Source organism: Sceloporus undulatus, chromosome 9 (genome assembly GCF_019175285.1).
Source record: "Sceloporus undulatus isolate JIND9_A2432 ecotype Alabama chromosome 9, SceUnd_v1.1, whole genome shotgun sequence".
In the NCBI taxonomy this organism is placed as follows: domain Eukaryota; kingdom Metazoa; phylum Chordata; class Lepidosauria; order Squamata; family Phrynosomatidae; genus Sceloporus; species Sceloporus undulatus.
The window spans coordinates 33,847,104-33,864,125 of NC_056530.1; the positions used below are offsets into that span (position 1 = coordinate 33,847,104).

A 17,022-nucleotide genomic window follows, 5' to 3' on the forward strand; every position below is an offset into this window, starting at 1 on the left:
AAATGGAGCATGCACTAAAGATCCATTCCAGTGTACTGATGATTCATCCATAGATGTATGCAGGATTCAATCTCGATATTATTTGACATTTATTGTGTGATTGCACCACTGTGTGAAAATATTGAGTGCTATAGCATTACTGTTTCATTAGCTTCCACTACTACGATTATTGCTGAATTGGCCCTGGTGTGATAATCTCCCTAATCCTTCTGGCCATGTGGCTACTGGGAGATTCTCAAAGTCCAGGAAATTTAACATCCATTTGCAACACAAAAAAGGGACATCCTTTGCAATCCAATATGTCGCCATCCTTTGTGAGGCCACAGACCCCTTTGTAGGCAGAGGACACTGAATTTCTCAAGAAACCTTCATGCTTTTGCATCAGGGAAACTTCTTCTAATGATATTATTCTTGTAAAGAGAACATCTTTTCCTTCTAAACTCTAGCTTAGCTGACTTTCTGAAAATGACATGCTTAAGCAAAACTGGATGGCTGGTGAAGTCTAGATAATGCATAGATTTGTCTTGTAAAACCTGGAGGGTGGCAAGAAACACCCTGGAAACTAGAAAGTGAGACATCCCAGAAGACATAAATCTGAACTGTACAGGTATGAGAGAAATAAACCCCCCACAATCAGACTCCATCTGTATTCACAGTGCTGACATGTGTGAGCAATAGAACATGCAGAGATGCAGTTCCAATACAAAAAAAAGTGTGAACAACAAAACCAGAATGAGTGAGTGAGATTATTTGTACTAAAAAAAAAAAGTCAAAATAACCCCTAATGCTCTCTTCCTGTGTGATTCTTGAACTTTCTCACAGGTGGGATATTCTCTCTCCCTTCTACTTATTGCCAGATGTCTTAAGGCATCTCTATTCTCTGATTTTGGAGGCATTGCTTCTGTGTCTTGCCACGAACTGAAAGTGCAGCATTTGCTGGGAAACCTGTTTCATACCTTGCATGGTCACCCTCCAACTCAGATTCGACAGCCACTGCTGAATCTCTCTGCAGCAAAATACAGACAAGAAGAGATTTTATTTATTTGTGTCATTTATATGCCACCCTTCTCCCCGAGTGCGACCCAAGGCAGCTCACAAAATACATCAATTAAAAACAACAATTCAATTTTACAAACAATTAAAACCATCATCCTTAAAACAGCACAAAATTAAAAATGTAAAAAGGTAATGAAAAAGAAAAGCACAAATCTCAATAAAAAGCCATCCTGCTTGCATATGAAGTAAATATCGGATAAAGAATTCTTTGCCTGCTGGTGAAAGGAGAGCATGAAAGGGACCAGCCTAGCCTTTGGTGGAAGGGAGTTCCAGAGGATGGGAGCAGTCACAGAGAAGGTCCTCTCTTGTGTCCTCACCAAAAAAGCCTATAATGATGGCAGGTCTGAGAGAAAGCATTCCCCTGAAGATCTTAGACTTTTTGCTGGTTTGTATGGGGAGATATGGTCTTTCAGATAGTCTGGCCTTTATAGGCCATGGCCAACACTCTGAATTGTGTTTGGAAATGAACTGGTTGCCAATGAAGTTGTTTCAACAATGGAGGCCCCAATCAGCATTCTGACAGCAGCATTTTCAACCCACTGAAGTTTTGGAGCAGTTTCCAAAGGCAGCCCCATGTAGAGTGTTTTAAAGTACTCTAAACGTGATGTGATCAAGATATGTGTCATCACATCCAGATCTGACATCTCAAGGAACGGGCACAGCTGGCACACAAGTTATAGCTATGTTAATGCACTCCTGGCCACGGCTGAAACCTGGGCATCCAGGTTCAGAGTAAAGTACAAGAGGATACCCAAACCGTGAGCCTGAGATTGCAGAGGGAATCCCTATTCCCTGATCTGTGTTTCAGCTGACCAGGAGTATCTCTATCTTGTCTGGATCAAGTTTCAATTTGTTTGCTTTCATCCAATCCATTACTGACAATAGACGTTGCTTCAACACCGAGGAGATTACCGCAGAAGCTGCTAATGATGGAATTGAAGTGGAATTACAACCTAGGATTCCTCTTCTTTTCACACGAAGTTGTCATTCATCCATTGCTGATCTGTTGCTATATCATTATTATCACATAATTTCGCATTGACAGGTATCTCTCATTAATGTGAAATTGTGCAATAATAATGGTATGATGGCGGATCAGCGACAGATCAGTAACAAATGTGTAATGACGTCATGTGAAAAGGAGAGGTATCGTAGCTTGTAATTCCATTTCAATTCCATCACTAGCACCTCATGTGGTAATCCCCCAAGACAATTTCCTTGGACTCAGATAGGAAGGAGAGATAGAGTTGGGTGTCACCAGCACACCAAACACCCAAATTCTGAGGACCTCTCCTAGCAGTTGCATGTAGAAATGGTAAAGAGGACAAAACTGAGCCCTGAGGGACCCCACAAGTCAATGGCCTGGATATCGAACAGGAGTCCCCCAGCACCAGCACCTGAGTTTGCCCCTTCAAGAAGGACCGGAACCATGGTAGAACAGTGCCCCAAATCCCGTCCCAGATAAGTGGCCCCTCCATAGCTAATGGTTGTTAACCTTTGGCTCTTTGGATATTTTAGACTTCATGCTCCAGAAACCACAAATATATAGTGCAGTAATTCCTGAACTCTGGCACTCCAGGTGTTTTAGATGTCAGCTCTCAGAATCCTAGACCATTGGGCAAGATGTCTAAAGCTTCTGGGAGCTGATGTCCAAAAAACCTGGAGGACCAGATTTTGGGAATAACTGTTCTAGAACATGGCCAAGGTGAAGAACCAATTCTCTACCATCTCTTACATTCTTGTATATATTCTTTCTCTGCCCACTCTCACCATAAAAATTTCACAGGTGTGGGCTCTGGGCAAGCAAGCAGAAAATCCACTGCCCATCTCAGGGCCTGAACAGACAGGCCAAAATAATTAATAATAATAATAATAATAATAATAATAATAATAATAATAATAATAATTTGTTTTATTTATATACCGCTATTCCAAAGATCATAGCAGTGAACAGCAAGTAAGCTAATTTGCCCCCAACAATCTGGGTACTCATTTTAGCGACCTCGGAAGGATGCAAGCCTGAGTCAAGCTTGGGCCCTTTTGCTGGTCTTGAACTCGCAACCTTTTGGTTTCGAGTGAATGGCTGCAGTACAGGCATTTAACCACTGCGCCACCAGGGCTCCTAAGGACTAGAGTGCAACTTTGGCACAACTTCTGGCCTCTTAAGATGTGTGTGTCAGTTAAACAGCATACTTCCAAAGTGACCCGAAGCCGCTTTATTTTGGCCTGTCTGTTTGAGTCCTTAGTTGGTTTTAAATGTTCTGGTTGACCCACCATTCATGGATAATGAAGGGAAAGAAGAGATAAATTCACAGGCTTACGCTTTCCTGGCCTTCCTGTGCATCTTCGGTTGAGGTCGTTGGTAAGCTTTAAGAGGGAGAGAAGGACCAAGTCAGAGAAATACCATACCCTCCGGAGAATGAGGGCTAGGCAGCCTGGGCTGGTCTTTCCTCTCCAAGGTTGCAAAATTGTACTGCAGGATAAATCCCATTCACTCAGTGTTAACCAGTTGAAATTGTACTGCAGAATGCATCTGTGGCTGGCATTCTCTTAAAATGCCAGCCACAGATGCTGGCAAAACGTCAAGAATAAACTCTTCTAGAACATGGCCACATAGCCCGAAAGCCCCACAAGAAACTATGGATGACAGCCATGAAAGCCTTTGACTCAATAATAATAATAATAATAATAAGTTGTTGTTGTTGTTGTTGTTATTAAAAGTTGACTTGCTTCTCCAGTAAGGAGCAGCAATCTGGTGGCAAAATGGGTTGCAACCTACCCCCGAGGCCAACGTGCTGCTTCACTTTTAGAAAAGCCTGTTCTGCATAAGGATATGTGGATTTCTGGCCATTTCTTGTCGTTGTTGTCCTTTGACATTTTGGGGCCTGTGAGGTTTTCAGAGGCAGAAAATCAACTCCTGGACCCACTGCAGTCCTCGAGGCCTGTTTTAGGGTAAGCCCTCTCAAGGTGGTGTACAATAACATTTAAAAACGATGAAGATCAAAACCAGAAACTCAGATGACAGGGTACAAACACAACAGCCCTAGTGCAATCCCAACTCAGTTGCGCACTGAAGTAAACAGGCTCTTGTACCTTGCAATGTTCTCATTCATAAACACCGTTGGTCTTCTCAGGACTGCTTTCTGCAACAATGGCAAGAGATATTGCTAAACATTAGGAAGAACCTCCTGATAGTAAACATTATTCAACAGTGAGGCTCAATGGTCATCTCTCAGGAGTGCTTCGATTGTGTATTCCTCCATGGCAGAGTGTTGGACTGGGTGGCCCTTGTGGTATTCAGCATCTCATTTTTATTTTAGTCTCCAAATTTTGCTTTCTGGGAAACGGGTATTTTGACATGCATCATGTCCACCATGGCAGCAATCTGGAGGATGAACAAACCCCCATATCCCTGTGACATCTGTCTATGAAAATACCCATGTTACTTTCCCATAATTCCAAATGTGTGCCAGTCTATGACTGTTAATAAAGATGAACTGAAAACAGTTCCAAATGTACCCCAGTAGGTAGAAATGAGCAAAATGAATTGTGGTTTGCTTGATCATCTGCAGGAAAATTCACAGTTCAAATGGCCAATCTTTGGCTAAAGATGGAATCCTTGGCCAATATAAACAATAGCTTCATGTGACATATGAACATGGATATTAAAGTCAAGAATAACTTTCCTCCTAGGCCTGATCCAAGGGTTTTCTAGTTCAACACCTGGTTGCCATTCTTGACCCCCTCCCCATGTTTAAATATAAAGAAATCCCACTGTCCAGGGCTACCAACCGAGAGATAAATGAAGAAGTCTACCTTGGTTTGGTCATCAGAAACGATGAAGGTAAACAATCTGGATAACCTTTTAAAAACAAAACATAAGAAATACCATGTAAAAAAATACATCCTTGCCTCAGGGCAATGTCTTCTCTTTCACCTCTATGCCCTTCGCTGCTTACTAGTCAAAGGATGCATCTTCACTGCAGAATTAATGCAGTTTGATACCACTTTAACGGCCATGGCTCAACTCTACGGAATTCTGTAGTTCTGTGAGACATTTTGCCTTCTCTCTCAGAGAGCTCTGGTGCCACAACAAACAACAAATCCCAGAATTCCATAGCACTGAGCCATGGCAGTTAAAGCAGTGTTGAACTGTATTAATTCTGAAGTGGTGATACAGCCAAAGAGATTTCTAAGGTCTGATCTGCAGTGCAGAATGAATGCAGTTTGATACCACTTTAACTGACTTGGCTCAGTGCTGCAGAATTCTGGATTCTATAGTTCTGTGAGGTATTTCACCTTCTCTGTCAGAGAGCTCTGGTGCCACAACAAACTACAAATCCCAGGACTCCATAGCATTGAGCAGTAGCAGTTAAAGGGGTGGGCTGGGTGTTGTAATTTTTGAACACATTTTAAACACTTTTCTCTTTTTAACTATATTTTATTCTTGATATGCAATCTGTTTTAATATTGTAATAATTTAATTCTGTTTTAATGTAGCACTTTTCTGTGTTTTTAATTGTACTGTTTTAATTTTGTAAACTGCTCTGAGTCCCAGTTTTGGGAAGAGGGCGGGATGATGATGAGGATGAGGATGATGTAGTAAAAGCTTGTCTATCAGCACATGTACCTAATTTGGATTCTAAGAAATAAACGGGAAACTTCTGGCCCTCAGATTAGATATGGCCCCTGGAGGTTTTCCACCAAACTGAGGCTTCAGCTCCTATTATTCCTGATCTGCAGTTGCAAATAAGACACAAGAGGCTTGTTAAAGACTGGGGTTGTTTGCACTGTGAGCATTGGTTTAGAGCCTGAGAGTTGGTTTTGTGAGTGTCTCCATGGATAAGACGTAAGGGATAATGCCAACTCAGGAAGGCACCTTTCCAAAAGACAGCATCTACTTTTACCCCAAATATCCCAATTTAGCAAGGCTATCACTCATTCATCATCTTTTGTCCTGCTTTACAATTGGTTTTAAAATAGCCCAGTTTCTCTCTCCTTCCACTTTGCTACCTTAAACAGCTGCAAAGGGAGTTTAAAGTGCAAACATAGTTTGCACTTAAGAGTACAATGTGTCTGTGAAATCATTCCCTTCCCAGTAGGTTCAGACAAAAGCAAACTGCTGCAACCTCTCTTAGTTGCTGTGTCTTTCCTTATTAAAATAAACGTTTGCCATTTTGTGACTACATTCTGATGTTGTTTGGCCACACGTGTCCAAGTTTTCATTCGGGAAATTTTGGAGAGTATGCATCTAAATTCAGGAATATCTTTTAAAAAAAACAATTTTTCATTCAACCTACAAGTTTGCACTTCTTATATACATAATACAATATAATCTACGATCTTGCATTCCCTTCTTTGTCCTCTACAATCCTATTATCTTATTATCAACCTTGTATTCACTTTTAACCAAAATTAAATTCTATGTAGCAAAATAACTTCCTTTGTGTTTCTGCTGTTATTTTCCATATCAAAGATTCTCCATTATATAATTTCTTAAGTCGATTACTTGTAACTTCTACCTATAAATAACCATTTTTCGATATACTTCAGGCTATGTGTATGGTCTTTATTACACAGACAAAAAAGATGGGAACATAGCAGGATGTTCCTGTCAACATTGTGCAATAGTGTTGTGTGAAAATCTTTACGCTATTGTGCACTATTGCTGAGAGTATCCCGCTATGCTCTCATCTTTTTTGTCCGTGTGATAAAATCTTACAAGGTATATCCAAAACATGAATGAATTTTGTGTTTAGACTTGGGCCTCATATCCAAGATATTTCATTATTTGCATATATGCAAATCCAGCTTGTTCAAAATCTTAAAAAATTGAAATCCAAAACAACTCTGGTCCCAAGCATTTTGGATAAGGGAGACTCAACCTGTTGTAACCTTAGTGAGTTTATTTATTTCGATTTGCAATGGTAGAATAATATCCAAACAAAAACCCACCAAACACCAAAAATCCACCAAAGGGTTTGAATTTACTAAACGGCCAACACAGCTACCCTTGCATGTTTTCTAGTAGAATAATATGTTTCTTCTCTTGGTTTTTTTCTCTCTCCTTCATTATAGGAGATTAGGAGAGTCAGAGCCCTTTTGAGTTTTAGTCATTTAGTGTTTTGTGTATTACTCAGTTTGTACAGTGGACCCTTGTTATACACTGGGGTTTCCCTTGTGTATAACAAAATCCATGGATGCTCAAGTCCCATTAAATATAATGACATAGCAAAATGGTGTCCCTTATAAAAAATGGAAAATCAAGGTTTGATATTTGAAATTTATACTTTAAAAAAAAATTCAAACCGTGGATGCTTGAATCCATGTATAAAAAATCCGTGTATAAGACAGGGCCGACTGTATTTACTGTTTAATGTCACAACTGAAAAAGGTGATACAGTATCTTAATCCTGCAATATTTTCACACTAGGCTCTGTTCTCCCCTTCTATGATTTTGGCAACACCTCTATATTCTTCCACCTGCCCGTGAATTTGAAATTCTGCTCAATATTCCAGAGTCATCTTGGTCTCTTACATTGGATGGCGTTTCTGTGGCTGTGGTTGTGGCTGTGGTCGTGGCTGTGCTTCCTCATCTGACATTTGCTGTAACAACATTGTTAGATTTTAAGTGACTCCCTAGCAAAAAGAATTCTGTTTCCAACCAACCGCCCAGACCTCAAACAAATGATCCAGTGGTGGCGAACCTATGGTATGCGTGTCAGAGGTGGCACTCAGAGAGCCCTCTCTCTGGGCACACGCACCATTGTCCCAACACAAAGTTCACTAGAGTTTGTCACTAGAAAGCCAGAGGGACATGGCACTTTGCGATAAATAAGTGGGTTTTGGGGTTGTAATTTGGGCACTCAGTCTCTAAAAGGTTCACCATCATTCCTTCTTGTCTTATGAATAACTGTATTATCAGACCCAGTGTCTAAGAATCAATCCTAGTGTGCAGCACCACTGTGCTTTCACATGTTTCTGGGGTCATTCAGACGTTGCGTATTATTATTATTATTATTATTAACATGACTATGTGAATAATCTCACTCTCACATTCAAGTTGTGTTGTTCACACAATTTTTAAATTGGAACCGCATCTATGTGCATCTCAGTTCTGTTGCTAGCATGTGCCAGCACTCAAATAAAGATGGAGTCGCCAATGTAAACGTATTGGAAACATGTTCAAGGCATGCAAGGAATACAAGAGTTTTAGCCTGGTTTATCCCAGGTCTATGTGGATCAGTTATTCACACTGCTGACAATGCAAATCTTAAAAAAAAAATACTTGGGAAAACCCCAAGATCGACTATCCTGCGTTATGTGGGGTTTTTGGCAGCCCCTCAAAAACTGAATCGGGTGCATTTGAAATGCATGCGAACAACAAAGATTCAACCCAGATTTTTTTCACCATCTGAATAACCCCTCTATAACATCTGCCATGTTGCATGAAAGCAAAAATCCATACAGGCTAGGGATCTTGACCAACTACCAGCTAGATATTTCCAGGGAAGTACATAAAAAGAACAAAAGATAATGTGCCCCAAGTGCAAGTACATCACAAAAAAGAGGCACCAATTTGAAGCAAGATTAATTTGTGCAATTTAAGCAGCATGGCCTTATTTTCTTTGCATGAGCTAATTTTTATAAAGGTACACACAATACTCCCATTAGAGTGAAAAAACAAGTATAATGCCACTTGTTACCATAACAGATGGACAGTTACTAACAGGACTTGGAAACATTACTTGTTTGAACTGCAATTCCCAGAATCCTTCTATCATGGCCATACTTGCTGGTTAGAGGGTACCAGGAGTTGTAATTTTAAAAGCTCTGAAGCTCAGGTTACTAGGCATCCCTCTGTCTGGAGACAGTCAAACATGGATGGTGCATATAGTGGATACAACTACAGTTGCATCATAATGGCAATGATAAGTATGAACGGTACTTGCATCTTCAAGAGAAAGAGCATGTGCTTTTCTCTTATTTCTCAGGAACCATGAGATGTACAAATTAGGCAAGACTAATGTGTATAATTTAAGTAACATGACCTTATTTTCTTGCTTTCCTCCTGCATCCCCAAACTCTTAAGAAATCAGAAAAGTTATCCAGGCAACTCTGTTGCCCTTCCTCCCTGAAATGTGAATATATAGTGGATGCTTGAAATCCTCTGGGGTTTGGTTCCAGAAAATAAAACGTTCTTCTGTAGATACCAAAATCCATGGATGCTCACGTCCCATTGCATACAAGGGCACAGTAAAATTGTGTCTCTTATATAAAATGGCAAAATCAAGGTTTGCTTTTGGGAATATTGGAGTATTTTCAAGTGGAAACATCTGTGGAATCTGTGGATGCCAGCTCCGTAGATATCAAGGGCTGACTGGACTGTAAAGGCAGGAAAAATGAAACAAGCGATGGAACAAAAAAAGAGGGGAAGTGTACAAGCTTACCTTCCCTTGACCAGCAGAACTGTCTGAGCCAAAGGCTTTTGCAAAACTTTATGAAAGAAAAGAGAAAACCCAAGTTAAATATGCACCTTCTTCTACAACTAAACATAGGGATAGGGTTGTTTGTGCCACACAGCTTCACCAGGGGGATCAGATGTCCTAGCCACAAAAGAGGACAAGACACCACAAAATGCAGGATCTTCAAGAAAAGTGTAGGAAATTCCGAAATAAAAGCTGAAAACACTCATATATAAATTAATGCTTCTTAGTCACGCGCAAAATGGAGGACATTGTGGAATTCCACCAGGAATTTTCAGAACAGTAGGCTGAAATGTAGGATGCATCCCTGAAAAGGAGGGCATCTAGTGGCTCTGAGTTTCCCCCACTCAACTAAAGGGTCTGAGATGGTTCTTTGCACCTGGTTCATCGTGGCTGCTTCAGTGTGACCGCATCAAAGTTAGTTTAGCATGGCCAATGGATCACAGGCCTTTCAGCATGGTCAACTGAATGCAGCTCTTTCGTCACTTACTGCAGCAGACGATTCAACGCTGTTCTTTCAGCAAAGCTGTTTCAGCTCTGCTGTAGCAGCAAGCCCATTTCACCACAGGCACTGGAGTAGCCAAACACGATCAGATGAAGTGGGTTGAGTGGAGAAATAGATCAGATGATGAGGGGGAAAGGTGGTGAGTGGGAAAGACATTAATGTTGAATCGTCTGCTCCAATCAGCTCTGAAATGGCCACCATGTTGAAAGAATGGTGTTGAATCATCTGCTGCACTCTATCATAGAATCAAAGAACCATAGATTTGGAAGAGACCCCAAGGGTCAGACAGTCCAAGCCCCTGACATGCAGGAATACACAGCCAAAGCACTCCCAATAGATGGCCATCCAGCCTCTGTTTAAAAACCTCCAAAGAAGGAGACTCCACCACTTTCCGATGGAGTGTCTTCCATTGTCCAACAGCTCTAACTGCCAGGAAGATCATTCAAATATTGAGGTGGAATCTCTTTTCCTATAGTTTGCATCCATTGCTCCAGGTTCTGGTCTCTGGAGCAGCAGAAAGCAAGCTTGCTCCATCCTTAAGATGACTGTAATCATCTAGCTGTGCTAAACATGCCATGAGGAATTGGCATTCCTGGAATGCCTGCACTGAAGTGGCCATGATCAACTGGTCACATCAACCATCCCATTCTCTCCAGTAAAGTGGCCTACTGTCCTATGGTGTGGTGAGGGATCTCTACTCCATAGCCAGTCATCCTTTGCATGTGGAGCATGGGAAGAGATGTGCCATCGTGTCCTTCACTTTAGCCCAGCCCTGGAAGAATGGGTCCATCTTGATATTCTCTAAACCACTCAGAGTATGAAAAGTTGGTTGAAATCTATTGATTTGGTTGGATGATGCGCTATGCACAATGATCTCTGCAGGTGGAGAATTACCTCCGAAAATGGTATTAGCACTGACCAGCTAAAAGGTTTTTAAGGTTTCTAGTGGTGAAAATTGATTTGGCGGCTTCCATGGAGCCAGAATCTTTGGAGAAGTTTCTGTAGCTGTGAGCTGCCCAATGGACCTGGCAGGGTACAGGTGGTGTTGACCTGAGGGGATTTGGATTTATGAAGGGTAGGACAGAGAGCATGATCAAATGGCTGAGATGTACTACAGCCCTACAGATGTAGCTAAACAGATGTAGAGAAATTCTCACCTGGAAAAGTAGCCAAAAGGGTGACTGGATATCTTCCGTTTACCTGGGCTGCTGTTGCTACTGGTGCTCAAACCACCTCTTAACTTCTGCAAATCAGATTGAATCAAGTTATAAAAAGGATTGACATTCACACAATATGCCCAAGTCTGTCTCACATCGCTCCTTCTGCTTTTCCTCATAAGCCAGCGCCTGAGCTGAGATGGTGGGACGGGGGTCTCCCAGTCTTCCCCAGGTTCTTACCTCTCTGCATTGAGACCATAAGCTTTGTGGTGGCCTGTGGGGGGGAGGGACAGAAAAGAGTGGAGTTCAGTTAAGAGAAACAGAGGTGGGGACAGCAATAACAAGCCATTAACTGAAATGGTTTCGAGACAATGATATGCAAATATATGTAAAATCTGGAAAATCTAGCACCCACTTTCTGTGGGAAGAATCTAATGTATCGGGGTTTCTGGTTCCTGGACCAGACCCTCCTACTCAGGTTCTGCTGCTTTGCACACACTTGTTGCTTGTTGTGGTGTGCCTTCAAGTTGTTTCTGACTTACGGCATCCCTAAGGTGATTCTATCATGGGATTTTCTTGGCATGTTTCTTCAAAAGGAGTTGGCCATGGCCATCCTCTGTGGCTGAGAGAGTGGGACTTGCCAGAGGTCAGGTTTCATGGCTAGGCAGGGATTTGAACCCTGGACTCCAGAGTTGTAGACCAATGTTCAAACCACTACACCATGCCGGCTCTCACACACAATAGGAATACTTAAAACAGGAATGGGCATGCACCAGTCACTGGTGGAGAGGCATTTCCCCCGATGGTTAACAGGGGCTACCCTCTTCAAATAAAAGTGGAAATAACAAAAAACCACTTACTGGCGGAGGGTGGGGGGGTAAGGTATTGAAGGAGGCCTGCCTTGTTTTAGAGGAGAATCTTACCTATTTGAGCACTTGCGCCCAAAGCAGAAAATTCAATATGACTGCAACGATAAGGGTGTGAGAACCCATACCTATTCCTTTCAGGTAGAGTTTGGGATGGGAGCATTAATGTGACATAGGAGTTTATCACACTGGGGCTGATTTTGGCATTAAAGAGAGATTAAAGTGCATTTAAAGCATCCTGCCAATGAAGCGGAAATGGCATGTAATTGCACAAATGATTATCACACGCAATTGTGCAAATAAAGTGATATCGGAAATGCATTGTTGCTGAAATCCCAAAAGTAAAAAGATGCACATTAATGCTTCTTTGTGACCACTTTAATGGTGGGTTTTGTGAGATGGTGTGTGAAATTGTTACGTGTAATTACGCAATTTTTCCAGGATATACACAGAATAAACTCCCGGTCTTGTTCATGTGATAAACTCCATAGACAGTCATGATGCTTTTGAGAATTTAACACATGGGACACAGAACCCATCCAGAGGTTGTAAAGAGCTATTTTTCTGAGCTAACGCCTAGCCAATGTTGCCAGTGGCCATGCTAGTGGTGGGATTTGGGCAACTGTGGTTCAGAAAAGTAATATTTTCAAAGTCAGCTCAGGCAGAGGGGTGCACTGAGCCCATGGCATGCAATGTACAGGATGATTAAAAAAGAACGGTGCAAAACTGAATTAGAACATCTTTACTTTTGCACCATTCTTTCTGCATCACCCAGTAATATTTTGTGTCCTCTTCTGCCCACAAAATGTTCTTTTGGTTATGGCATTGTCATATTTTGATTTTTTTGCTTTCACTTTGAGGTTTTTTTTCAGAACTCTTGTCAGGAGGGCATAGTGGTGGTTGAAGGGTCACCATGGGGGTCATTCACACTTACTCTTTTGAATAAAGAGATTCGCATCTCCGCTCCAATCCAGAACCAATTCAGAATTGCCTTGGTGTTCCCACTACGTTTATCGTGATCAAATCTCTCCGTGCCATTTTAAACCTGTTGCCGTTCACATTTGCCACCATATCAATTTACAATGGAGCCATTTCCAGGAATCTCCATTTCCAGGAACAATGCAGCACGATCTGAAACAATATGGTAGTGTACTCACACCACCAAAAATGCGGATTGTTGCAGCTCTTTAAAAAAGAACCGCTAAGGGGTCTGGTGTCAAATGCACTAATTTGGCCGCACCACCCCTTGCAAACTGCACCGAGTGCAGTCAGGGCAAGTGTGAACATCTTTAACATAAACTAGTTCCAAACTGGTTTATTTCCATAGTGTGAATGGCCCCCTCAGATGTCCTCACCACAAAGGAGGATAAGGAGGACATTAAAATAAAAATGGAGGGTACTACACACACACACACACACACACACACACACACACACATCTATAAGACCCAAAATATCTTAGTCGACTTATCCATGCGTCAATGTAAGTACTGTATTTTAACTCATATTACATACAAATACGCAAGAGTTTAGTCTGCCCTCGAAGCACTGACCCTCCTCTACTCTTTCATCTATCTAGCCTTTAGTATGTGCACAAATAGTTATGTCCGCTGGAATCTTGTAAATTCTTTGGCATTGTTTTTCTTTGCTTCGTCCTTTACATCCTTCATTACATATCTTTAAGTTTTACCCTCGACTTATCCACAGGTCATATCAAAATCCATAATTTTGGCCCCAAAACCTGCCCTCGACTTATATATAAGGTTGACTTATAGTCGAGTATATACGGGTGTGTGTGTGTGTGTGTGTGTGTGTGAATAAGGGAGAGAGAGATGAACTGGGGTAGAAGAGAGATAGAAAGAGGCTGATGTTGACGTTGGTGGGCTCAGTTGTTTTTAAATGTCTTCCTTTCTCTCACCTTGGGATCTGTTTCTCCTGCTCCACCTCCTTTTTCTCCTCCATTGTTTCATCCTGCAAAGTAAGATATCAAGGGTATAGCAATGCGGCAGAACAAATGGGGACATTGCCACCCCCCCAAATAATAATTATACCGCCCCATGACATTTTCCTTCACTCTTCAAATTTCTATCATTACAGCAACTTCAGACTTTATTTAGACCATTTAGAAATACAGTTTAGGTGCCCAAAGTAAAGGAGCAGTTACCAAGGAAAGGTTGACACCAAAAATATAAGAGCTATAGTTGTGACTGATTTTCAGTGTCTTCTTTTGCAAGTCAGAGGAATCCCACTCCATGCCTATCGTCCTGACAAGAAAATCAACATTTGGAATTTACAAAGTTGTTGTTCTTGTTGTTATAATATTTATTTGTACCCCGCCTTTCCCCCAGAATTGGGATTCAAAGCTGCTTACAGTCTAAGAACACAGTGCAATGAAAAACTTTCAAAAATGACAGTAAAAAGGAATTAAACTAGAATCCTAGAGTTGGAAGAGACCCCAAGGACCATCTAATGCAACCTTTTTCTGCCGTGTAAGAATACACATTCAAAGCACTCTGTACAGATGGCCATTCAGCCTCTGTTTAAAAGCCTCCAAAGAAGGAGACTCCACCACTCTGAGTGTGTTCCTCTATCGAAAAAGTATTACTGTCAGGAGGTTCTTCCTAATGTTTAGATGGAATGTCTTTTCCTGTACTTTGCACCCATTGCTCCATATCCTATTCTCTGGAGCAACAGGAAAAAAAACTTGCTCCCTCCTGAATATGACACCCCTTCAAATACTTAAACAGAGTTATCCTATCACCTCTTAACCATTTCTTCTCCAGGCTGAAGATACCCAGCTCCCTAAATCTCTCCTCATAGGGCTTTATGGTTTCCAGACCCTTCACCATTTTGCTTGCCCTCCTCTGGACATGCTCCAGCTTCTCAACATCTTTTTGGAATTGTGGTGCCAAGAACTGGACACAGTGTTCCCAGTGAGGCAAAATCTGCCAAAGTCAAAGCCGCAAATGTGGAGGACTGACTGTATATGCCAATACATTTAGGTTGTGCGTATGATATTGTATCTTAAAGGAATCATTTTTTTAAAAATGCAATTTTTTGTTGTCACAGCTCTCACCATCGCATTCAGTGACAGAGGGAACTTACGATTTATGGGTAGTACAAAAATATATATAACATCACTAAGGATTCTGTGTGGTGTGGTATAGGATGAAGTCAATGGAGAAGGGGGGGGGGTGATACCAGGAATTATGGCACCAGGTGACACCAACCCTAGGGACCCTACTGCCTGCGGGGCCTTCATCTTCTTCTTCCCCTTCCCCACTTGTAGGCTTCACTTCTCTAACCTGCAAACTGGGACTGTCGCTTCGCTCGTCCATCTCCTCCTCCTCCGAGAATGGTGACAGTTCATCCAGCAAAGTTAGACTGTCCCATTTCTTTCCTGGTTTTTCCCTCACCATGAATTTGGATGCGTCCTCCACTGTGGGTTTGTCTCCTTTTTTCTCTGGTTTTAATGGTTCTCTTTCCTTCTTGGACCCTTCTTCAACCTGAAGCTTATCCAATTCATCCTGCAGTAAACGTCCCACTGTCTCTTTGACTACCTGTTCATTGGATGTGAGCTTCTCTCCTTCATCCTGCAAATGCAGTTTGAACACTGATGAGATTGATTTGATTTATGTGTACAACTGGACCTCCTTATCCATGGCTTGAAAACATTCCCAAAAAGGATAAATTCCAAAAAGCAAACCTTGATGTTCCATTTTATATAAGGGACACCATTTTACTAGGCTACTGTATTTAATGGGAGTTGAGCATCCACAGATTTTGTTATCCGTGGGGAGGGGGGGCTGGAGCCCAAGCTCAGCAGATGATACCAAGGGCCCACTGCACATTTATATTCTACCTGGTGACCAGGTGTCGTAACCACAAAGGAGGACGAGGCACCATAACATGTAGAGCGTTCAAGAAAAAATGTAGGCCAAGACCAAATAACAGCTAAAAACACTCATAGAAATATAAATGGAGGACATTGTGGAATTCCTCAGAGACTGAAGGTGGATATGAAGGGCATGTCCTGGAAAAGGAGAATGTCTGGTCACTCTGACTTGGGACATATTTGCCCAAGCAACATCAGAAGTGATCAAGACAGCAAAGGTTTATTAATGAGGAAGAAGAAACAAGTGAGGACAAGCTGCAGCAGTTTCCTTTTGTCTCAACCTACTGGGAAGGACAAAACTTGTCCCCTCTTCTCCTCTCTTCTCTATCCAGTGAGTGCAAACTACTTTTGCATTTTAACTGAATGGAACCTACTTCTGTAGTGTGACTTCAGTTTGCAGCAGTTGAAATCAGCTGAGGACAAAGGTGGGAGAAAGAGAGAGAAACTGGGCATTTTCAAAGCAGCTGAAAAATGGAATGATGGAGAATTAATCCGGACTGTTCCTGCAAATTGGGACTGTTGGAGGGTATAAGTTTGGCAACAGGAACCTTATAGGTCCCGCTCAGCCCCTTTCAAGCCTGAAGGTAGGAGGGTCTGTGAACATCCCTTCTCACCTAGACCCAGCTGGCAGAACTGAAGCAACCCCAATGTGCCTCAGCCAGCCTCCACAGCTTGGAATGAGGAAAGTGGATAAACAGAAAATCAATGCATTTGAGATGTAGGGCTGGAGAAAATGCTGAGGATACCATGGATGCCCAAGAGGACAAATGAGTCCTAGAAAAGATCAAACCTGAAATCTGCCTGGAAGACAAGATGATCAAAGTGAGGCTATTGTACTTTGGCCACATCATGAGAAGGCACGACAGACTGGAAAAGATAATAATGCTAGGAAAGTCAGAGGGAAACAGAAAGAGAGCAGGGTCGCATGCTAGATGGATGGATTCTGTTCAGGAGGTCAGGAACATGAATTTTGCAAGACCTAAGCAGAGCAGTGGAGGCAGGGGGTCTTGGAGATCTCTCATCCATAGGATTGCTATGGGTCTGGGTCGACGCAAGG

General features: G+C 41.9%; 1 protein-coding gene across 4 annotated transcripts in view; it reads right to left on the reverse strand.

The window, feature by feature from the left end:
• The window catches only part of LOC121915365, a 31,058-nt gene that overhangs the window by 10,173 nt on the left and 3,863 nt on the right, over window positions 1–17,022 (reverse strand). For 2 of the 4 annotated variants that reach the window (XM_042439561.1, XM_042439560.1), the window contains 10 exons: window positions 15,376–15,663; window positions 13,989–14,041; window positions 11,445–11,478; window positions 11,205–11,290; window positions 9,507–9,552; window positions 7,595–7,662; window positions 4,873–4,918; window positions 4,150–4,199; window positions 3,378–3,423; window positions 957–1,006 (listed from right to left, as the gene is read on the reverse strand). In XM_042439561.1, the coding sequence (XP_042295495.1) occupies window positions 957–1,006; window positions 3,378–3,423; window positions 4,150–4,199; window positions 4,873–4,918; window positions 7,595–7,662; window positions 9,507–9,552; window positions 11,205–11,290; window positions 11,445–11,478; window positions 13,989–14,041; window positions 15,376–15,663 (767 nt within the window). The remainder of the gene's footprint in view (window positions 1–956; window positions 1,007–3,377; window positions 3,424–4,149; window positions 4,200–4,872; window positions 4,919–7,594; window positions 7,663–9,506; window positions 9,553–11,204; window positions 11,291–11,444; window positions 11,479–13,988; window positions 14,042–15,375; window positions 15,664–17,022) is intronic. The other 2 variants (XM_042439564.1, XM_042439562.1) reach the window with 2 other exon arrangements.